Source organism: Chlamydotis macqueenii, chromosome 15 (assembly GCF_036417535.1).
Source record: "Chlamydotis macqueenii isolate bChlMac1 chromosome 15, bChlMac1.mat, whole genome shotgun sequence".
Lineage (NCBI taxonomy): Eukaryota > Metazoa > Chordata > Aves > Otidiformes > Otididae > Chlamydotis > Chlamydotis macqueenii.
Genome location: NC_141570.1, coordinates 14,671,625 through 14,680,846, shown reverse-complemented (window position 1 = coordinate 14,680,846; position 9,222 = coordinate 14,671,625). Strand labels below are relative to the sequence as shown.

Sequence of the window (9,222 nt, the reverse complement as noted above, 5' to 3'; positions counted from 1 at the left end):
TGATCTTCAGCTGGACAGCTTCAACCCAGGCCAGGTCCCAGGCTGCTTCCCCTGCAGGGAGGGGAACAGAGGAACAAAACAAGCCCTGGGGGACACCGAGTGCCCTTAGCGCCAGCCCCAGCTTTGTGGAACGGATTTGTCCGTGCACTTGCAGCTTGGCCAGCCAGCTTCAGTCCCACTCACCAACCACGCTGACACGCACACCCCCCCCTCCACCCCCCAAGCACAGTCAAAAACTGGAAACCCTGCAAGCCCACCTGCCTGCTGCCAGCTGTGCCCCAACAGGTACTTAGGAGTAAGGATGCGGGGGAGAGGAAATAAAAAGCACAGTAAGCGAGTTGTTTTCATTCATGACACTGTTTACTTGTGATACTTGGCCTTCCTCCCTGTGTCCTCCCTGCTGCCAGGTAACAGCGCTCAAACAGAAGTCCCCAGCGCCCAGGGACGTCTCCCGAAGGGCCAGGCCAACGCCGGCTGCCCCTGAGCAGAGGCCACGCGCGCTCTGCCATGGGGACAGGCCTCTCACAAACGGTGCTCGCGGCAGAATGACCCAGCAGTCGTGTTGTTGGAGAGCAGAGACAGCACTTCTGCTGCACCCGTGTCCACCCAAAGGTGATGCTCTGTCAGTAACGCTGCAGTGGAAGTCATCTTGGCCTGCTCTCACAGGCCGTGGGGAGGGAGCAGGAGCAGGGGAGGGCTGTGAACGTGGTGCGGCAGGAATCCAGGCTGGGCAAGTGCACGCTGTCCTGCAGCAGGCCCCAGAGCCCTCACACAGAGCGGCCTCAGCTGTCGCCGCAGGGAGCAGATGGGAAATGGAGGCATGAAGGGGAGAACCTGCTCTGTGTCCCACGGCAGGCAGGAATGAAATCCCCTCCATCAGTCTGTAGAGCTCTTCTAGCCTAAGTACGGGAGGTGCAGCAGGTTCCCTTCCTTTCCCAGCAGAGTCACTTTAAGACGGACTGAAAAACTGAAATCACGGGGTCCTCGTGGCTGGTCACCACCAGCACGCTGCGGAATTTATCAAACAGCATCAGCAGCTGGGAGCGGCGCATGTTCTCGTTGTACATGATCTCCTCCAAATGGTGCTGGCCTCGGAAATAGTGCAGCAGCCTGTGGGGAGGGAGAGCAGGGGAGGCACCTGGGCCAAAAGCAAGTGCACGCAGCAAGAACTGATACTGCCACCCTCAAGGCTTCCTCTCCATGGAACGGAAGGCGTTGGATTGTGTCCCTCATTTACATGAAAAGTTAAGTGAATTAAATTGGTTCTTGCCTGAGGCAGGGCTAGCACAGAAATGCCCTTGAAAATTCTGGGCTTTGCAAAGGTTCTTCTATCAAAAGGTTTCCTAGCCTGAGGCATTTCCTGAGATGGTCAATTCTCAGCATAGTTTTAACTCCAGAAAGTGGGGAACCACAAGTGCCAACAAGCCTTGAGACGTCAGGTCATGGCAGCTTTACTTCTGTGCTCTCTGAGCCAGGTCTGCACGGCCCGTCATCGCAGCTCTGCATCAGAGCCCCCCACACCTACACTCGTGCTTAGAATGAAAATATTTTCCCTCACGGCAGCCCTGGGGGCTTGGTGAGTACAGCTCCTGCACTCTTGAGGTTTGGCCAGCTTGGGGTAGGTGAAGCAGTCACAACAGGGAGATGGAAATTTTGGTGACAGGCACCACAGAGAAGCTCTGGGAGTTGTAAAGCCCCCAAAGAGCCCCAAAACCCTGAAGTCTAAGCTAAAACCACACTGGCTTCTTAAATTCCCAGTTCCGTTTAAACAGAGACAGCACAGATACCCCATTGCTGGCCACCAACATGCCACAGCCATCAGCTAACCTGCCCTGCACCGTCACGGCTGGCTCTGAGACGCTGCAGCCGCTCACTGGAGCAAGTCCCCCGCTGCTGAGGACCTGCTCCCCAGAGACCCTTCAGAGCCAGAACACCAAGCCAGCCCCCCACACCACGCTCGAGTTTGCCACTGAGCCTCTTCACTGCTCTAACACCCTCCCAGACGGAGGAACCACGCTGCACGTCACTCAAATACTCCCACGCGTCGCGGCCCAAACACACATGCCAGGATCGCTCCCCCAGCCACGCAGAGATGGGCGTCCGCGTGTGTTACACATCACACTCTGCTCTGCGCTTCATCAGCTTCTGCTCGTGCTTCCATACCCATCTGCAGTTTAGGAACATGCTGGCCCCCGCTGCTTCACGCCCACTGACAGTAAAGATGAGTGGAGATGACAAGGTCTGTTTTCCAGTTCATTCACACAGTCCTCGTGCAGGAACAGCTCTCAAAAGACACCAAGTATCCCTTGGCCCATTCCTGCCTGGTTTCACATGACGGCAGGACGGGGTCTCCTGCTTTCCCCGAAGGACTGACATGTGCCTGGCTGTCCCCTGCTGCGCGGCGTAGGCACCCCTGTCACTCAGCACCCTTCCTGGGTGACTGGAAAGGAGTCACTGTGCAAGAAGTCTCCCTCCATCACACAGCGCACAGAGTAGGCTTCACCTCCTGTCCACTGCCATTTGTGTTCCTCTGCTCCCCAATTTGCCATGTCCCTCCTCGCCCCCATCTCGTTCCCCAAACAGCTCAGAGCCAGGAACTGCCCCGTCCCTGCAGGCGGCCCGGGGCTGCACAGCCCCACACGCTGCAGGCTCCCTTCTGCGCTGGTGTTCATCTGCCAGCTCTCAGGCTGGCACCGTTAGCAGAACGTAATTGCTGTGTCTGTACCTGCACTACAAACGGAAACCAGACGGACGCTCTCCCATGGTGCTTACCTTTCCGCTATCGGGGCTCGGTATTTGCCTTTTGCAGGATCTCCCACCGGGTATTTAAATCAGGCTAACTGGCTTCCTTCCCCGGGCCGATGGCAACCGGCGTGCACTGAGAAGTGGCCATTAGCAGGGACAGCGGGGGTTTGCGTGTGCCTGTGTCAAAACCAGACTGGTCCCTGAAGTACGAACAGCAATTTTTGTAACCTGTACCACTGTTCAGAAAGCGATTTTGAAGCACATTTTAAAAGCTCCCTACTCTCCCCCCTGGGTAAAGCTGCTCGCTGTGACTGCCCGTGCGCTCATCTCCTGGCACAGCTGTCTCCTGTGCAAACGATTACCACCTACCTTTCAGCAGCAACACAGACTAGGCAGCAGTTGTCCAATAAATACATCCATCCCATATTCAAAAACAGTCTGGATTTGTAACCGGTCAAGATGAAATACTTTCCACTCCAATAAAAGCTGGAGAGGATATTAAAGCGTATCACAAAAATGCTGGCTGGAAGACACCTCCAAAGTCTAGTCCAGCATCCTGCTCCAGCAGGACTATTGCCAGCGCTGTAGCCTTTTCCAGCCAAGCTCTGAAACCCTCCACGGATGGAGATCCCCCCACGCACCCGGGTAATCTGTCCATGGCTGCACCACCCTCCCAGGGAAGGCGTTTTCCCAAAAGTCCAACTGGAATCTGGAAAGCTCTAACTTGGGGCTCACAGCTCCAGTGGAGATGGGCCCTACCTTCGCCTTTTTGAGCGGTGAGCATTTATAGGACCCAAGTGGGACATAAGATGGCACCGCCTGAGGCAGTAACACCGCATTTGAGCCCCCTGAAGCTGCACAGATGTGCACCTCCAGATCCACTGATGGGAGATTATTGCTTTCCATTGCTCACTGCTGCTCTCCCCTCTTCAAGTTATAAGAGCTGCCCCTCTAGCAGCAGTGTAGTGTTCTTAAACACTTAAAAAAAAAAAAAAAAAAAAAAAAAAAAAAAAAAAGGATTCTCTCAGACTAATCATTCAAACAAAATTAGCTTATTTCTAGCCAAGGAGATATCCCTTCCCCCAGCACCGCTTGAAAATGCAGACCTCTCCACAGGTTAGTGCCACCAACGAGCATTCCTCTGTGGAGTAAAGGGCCTACATCTCCCAGTCTAAGAGCAAGAAAAAAAATCCCAAAAGTGAGTCCACACCCATGGCTTGGGAGAGAAGCCATCAGTGAAGCCTCAAACTGTCTTTAAAAGCACTGTTTAATGTGCAGTGAGGAATGCTTTGGGTACATTACCAAAGATCTCGCTCAAAAAGAACCTGTCTCCTTCTTAAGTTTACTTCTGGAAGGACTTGCCGTACCTCCTCCAGCACCACCTAAGGAAAGAACTTGGATTCCAATTCCCATTCAACGTTAGGAGGGTTAAAGCAGCCAGTGCTCGAGCCAAGCTTCAGTATTCCTGATTTCCCCTGGAGTTTTCTGCCTTGCAAACACCGTCTGTGCATAGCAATGGACAGGCACGAGCTCCTTCTGCCATCTGTTTAATGGGTAACAGGCGTTCAGAGGCACAGACACGAGAAAACCTATCGGGCTGAACTTAATTGCTCTGCCGAAAATAGCCCATCCCTTTGTGTGCACACAGAACTCCGCTGGGAAGGGCATGTTTCGTGCACTAACTCTGCATTTATAGCAGGAGTTTGTTCCGGGAGGCAGCTGATACAGCAGAGCTGTTTGCCAGAGCGCAGCCCTCATTAGGCTTCCTTGAAACGAAGCAAAAAGAGGAGCTGAGCAGTAACCTGCATGAGGGTAATGAGGGAGATCGGCTCTTCACTGCAGCAGCTTCTCCAGAATTGTTTACGCTTTCATTAAGAGCAATAGGTTTACCCAGACACTTCTCTCTAACAGTTTACGGCACAAAAACAGAGGAAATGCACCCACAGCCTCCAAGTTATGGTGTCTCATAAAGCCACCGGTAACCAAGAGCCTCTTGCATAAACATTTCTATTTGTACACCCCGGCATCCTCCCTGTAGGACCCATTTGTTTATCGTATCATCTCCCTTCCTCACTGTTGACCTAAGAGGAAGCTACACAGTTGTCAATTCAATCCACGGTAGAATGGAAATTCAGAGACAGCAAAGCCATCCTGGGCATCTGCAAAAGAACCTGCTGCACGAGCAAACTGCAAAGTAAACGTCGTTCAGCCAGCTGCTGAACGGCAGCTGATTTTACGAAGAAATCAAAGTAAATTTTTGCATCTGCAATTCCAAAGCTGTCAAATGGCTGTTTTACCCAGATGAGGGAAGTGACAGGGGAGCAATCAGGAAATCCTTTCCTCTCCCCAGGATAACTAAAAATCTGCACTGCCACCAAACTGCTCCAAAACGTCCCCCACACATTCTGTCTTAAGATTCACCATTCGTGATTTTGTTTCTGCTTTCCTTTCTCACTGGTTTTGTAACAACGTATCTGGTAAAAAGGAAAAAAAACATTTCAGAGTTCTCAAACGGCCAAAGCGTTGCCTCTCAAACAGGGAATATCCTCTGAACAGTTTACAGAAGATGGAGAAGGGGACAAGCAATTCGGGGAGCAGCAACTATCCAGCAGCTTGGGAGAGCTCTGGGAAAATACCCGAGCGCGGCACAGCTGCAATCTGCCACAGACAAGAAAAGTATTTTCTTGCCATTACATTTTCTCAAGGCTACTTGGCTACAGGCACCCTAGGGCAAGAACCAGGTTTCCAGGGGATTACCAGCTGAGTCTGGGAAGTCTAGGAAAGGCTGCAATTCTTGCCTCAGGTGTTTTTCTGCTCCACAAGCATGAAAACCAGCGAAAGTTGCATTCCAGTGATGCCACTGTGTTTTGAAATGCTCAGGAAGAAAAAGTGTTTCCCCCCACACCTTTTTCCCAGATGGCTGGTTAGGAAGTCACTCTGCTTCCTACCACGTGCAGAACCACATCTTGGGTTATTTTTGTTGCGCTGAAATTCGTAACAACAAAACCTGGTGCTCCTCATCACACATCCTGATGACTTTAACCTGACTGACCTAACGCAATGAGCAGCTCATATCTGCCAAACAGACCTTAAAACTTTTGCAGACTGGTCTGTAAAAGTATTCGAGCTGGCTTTGCGTCTGATGCTCTTTTTTCTGTCTCACATTTGCGTGGAGTTTACGAACCTGAAAATTTAGGATAGCTGGGTTGGAAATATCAGTGGACAGAAAGTGACAGCATCAGCATGCCTGGGTCTTTGCTTTGCATACTTAGGAGGTTTTTTTCAGGCTGCGCAGTTTTATGTCTACCACGTGTGGACACAGGAAAACTGGCAAACAGCAAAGCCCCTGTCGTCCAGCCATATGCCCTGATCTTCCTTCACGCATCCAGGGTTCTCTGTTAACAAGCGTTCTTGTGCCACATATAATAGTTTTTGTCAAAAACTCATGTGCACAGATGAAACAGGTATATAGGGAACAAATCCAAAATAATTTCTCCTCCGAAGTCCCCAGCTAACGGGATCTGCTCACAGTTCACACCAATCCTTCAAAAAAAACCAGCAAGGATAAGGAGAAAAGATTACATTCTGCACTTCTCATTTCCTACCTTGCAAACATGCGAAGATCTTCTGGATTTTGGGCAGCAGGGACATTAAGGATAGCTTCCCGCTCGTGTTCCAACAAGCTTGCCAGGAGATTCTCTGTCATCCTTTTATTTAGGGGTGAGTCCCCACCAGGTATCAACTCAGCACTGGAATTATCCATGCTAGGGCTTGTCAGAGTCATGTCGTCACTACTGGCTATCAGGGTAAGAGAGAAAGAGATACAGAATTTTCATATTCCTCAGCATAACGATGCAAAGATTATCAAATCAGGCTGTTTCTGTGCAGCCTTTCCAAATAATCCTTTCAGATTCGTAGAGCAAAGAAAGTGGCTCTCAAAATGCTACATGTATCTGCAATTAGTCATATGACAACACAGCGATTTTCTCAATGGGAAGTCAAATGTTTCAACAAAGTCATCAATTCACGTGGAAAATTGGACTTCTGGAGGCCATAAACAGTCCATAAAAAACATCTGACAAGAAAATTCCCAGCCAGCTCTGCTGGAATACCATGAAGTGGTAACATGAAAAGCCTAACAGCACGGAAGGTGGGAGCAAGCAGAAAGCAAGGCCAAGAAGCAATATCCTCTCGTGAGTGAGCCAGAATAAGCAGATCGCAGACTTATCTGACTCACATTCCAAGATTTCTGCCCTAATTCATGACTTCTGTAAAGCTGAGAGTTGCACAGAGAATCTCTCCCGATATCCAAGCTCAGTGGTGTTCTGAGAATGCTGCTCGTAACAGCACAGCCAGGCAAGTTTGGGAATTTCAGCATTGTATCTGATTTACACTCTTGAAAAAAATGCTTTCCTGGAATCACCCTGAACGGCACTGAGGAGATTAAAGCAATCGGGAGACAGAAACAGAAATCAACCATTTGTGAGAACGACAGCTAGCTCTGCATCTCCTTAGGTGGCTCTACAGCCCACAGAAACCAATGCTGTTTGAAATGGCTAAACCATCACAACAATTGTCTTCCTCTCCTGAAAACCAAAGTTGATGCAGTAACAGCAGTGCAGCCAGAGGAACGTGGTGGTGACTTCTGAGTACAGCAGGGAAGTTGGAAGTTACTTTGAAAAACAGAAGTACCTCTGACAAAATAAAAATAATTTACATGACCAAATAAGAACTTGCCAAATTACAAAGCACTGCTTATTATTAAAAACAAGAATTTAAGGTCTAATGGCCATTAAGACTTTCACCCAAGCCGAACTCTAAATTTCAGAAGGGCTGGAGGTAATTAGCAAGCACTCCAGCAGAGACGAGTTGTCTTGTTACCAAGCCTGGATTACTCTCAGCATTGCTAAGGGAAGCTCCAGAAGCAGGCTGTGCTCTGAACAGCAGAGAAAAGTGTGCTCATACTTGGAGAGCCAAAGCTGAGAGCATTGGGGGTGCTTAAACTTCGGCCTCCAACTCTGGCAGTGAAGGGCATGTCTTCGTCTTGGGCTCGGAAATCCTCCTCGTTTGGTGGCACCATCAGACAGACGTAAGTGTGGAGCTGAATAAGAAGCCGGTGCTGGAGCATCCATATCACCATCTGAATGAGCTGAGTCTGCAGAGTGAGAAATGAGGTCTTAAACACCCGTGAAATGAAGCACAGGAGGAAAACAATGCACAAAGGTTAGGCTTTGTGACTAAGAAGTCACAAGGAGAAACGCTTTCCACCCCACACCACAGTTTTATCTTTTCTGCAACCATAAAAAGGTGACCAGGCACAGGTATCCATCACACCCAAACCCTGTGGATGCTCAGGCTGTAATCAAACCTTTAATGCTCAGGGTGTCTTTACGCAACGCTGACCAGCACAGCCAGTGCCCTCAAATGAACCAGGCCCCTTTGCCACAGCTCCAGCACCTACGATGTTCTAGCAGAGCAGCTGAATGCCCTCACCACATCACGCTGTAGCCATACAACCCCACCTGGAGCTGTTCGGTTCTCTTTTAACAGAACAAGTTTAGTAGGTGCTACAAAAATGGGACAGTCTTCCTTCTGAGCGACCAGACAATGAGTCAACCAGGCCCCAATGCCCACAGCCCAACAGGGTGAGAGCTCTGAGATGAGTTTTCTAAACAAGACCCATCAAAATCACTCATCACCAAAGGGTTAATCCCAGAGTAGCCTGATTAAGGTTCCGGTTCCCCCAGAAAGCCAGGGAAAGGGCAGAGCTGAAGCAACCAAGACAAGTACCCTTGCCCTTTGCCGTCAGATGGGAAATCGCTGCAAAGCCAGCGATCCGAGCCCTGCCAGGACCCAGCGGTGCAGAAACAGCGCTCGCAGCAGCAGAAACCATGGCAAGAGACAGCAGCCTGCCGCTGCCAAGCTGTCCCCTCCCAGTGCAGAGGGTTAATATCCCCCATTTGCTCGCCGTCCCCCTGCAGTAACAGGGCAGGCCAAGCTTATAACGGCACCTAAGTTTTTAGGGTCCAGACAGGTAGGAGTTCCAAAAGCATCGAGAGATGATACTCGTACTAAACAAACAGGCAAAACACCTCTGTGTGACAACCTGCATGACGTCCCCAGAGCAATGCCAGAAGCAGGAGGCAGAGTGAGGGACAAGCACTTGTAGGTCCTTGGCATGGCCTACTTGCAGGAGCTTTGGAGGAGTGTTCAAAACGCATCATCGTGTCTGAATTTCTGCACAAAAAGCCTTTTCATATCACTGTAGGCAACCCTTCCCGTAGCTAACAGCTCTGAAAACACCGATTCACTGACAAAAGCTGTTTGGGGATTTCATAGCAACCAGCTCTGTTTTGGTGAGAGAAACACATGCAGAATGAGCTCACACTCTGAGAAGGAAGCTAGCTCTGCTGTATTAATCATCAGGATAACTGGCCAAATCTCAATAAAAGCCCCAAACCGAAGTTCATCAGCCCA

The 9,222-nt window shown here is 50.1% G+C and overlaps 1 protein-coding gene across 17 annotated transcripts in view; it reads right to left on the bottom strand.

Annotated features, from left to right (window-relative positions):
• Window positions 1-338: 338 nt before the first annotated feature.
• Window positions 339-9,222, bottom strand: part of NPRL3 (NPR3 like, GATOR1 complex subunit) — a 47,430-nt gene continuing 38,546 nt past the window's right edge. For 11 of the 17 annotated variants that reach the window (XM_086759542.1, XM_086759539.1, XM_086759540.1 and 8 more), the window contains 4 exons: window positions 7,711-7,900; window positions 6,351-6,543; window positions 3,115-3,231; window positions 339-1,110 (listed from right to left, as the gene is read on the bottom strand). In XM_086759542.1, coding sequence (XP_086615668.1) covers window positions 945-1,110; window positions 3,115-3,231; window positions 6,351-6,543; window positions 7,711-7,900 — 666 coding nt within the window. In that variant the 3' untranslated portion in view covers window positions 339-944. The other 6 variants (XM_086759535.1, XM_086759536.1, XR_015260185.1 and 3 more) reach the window with 5 other exon arrangements.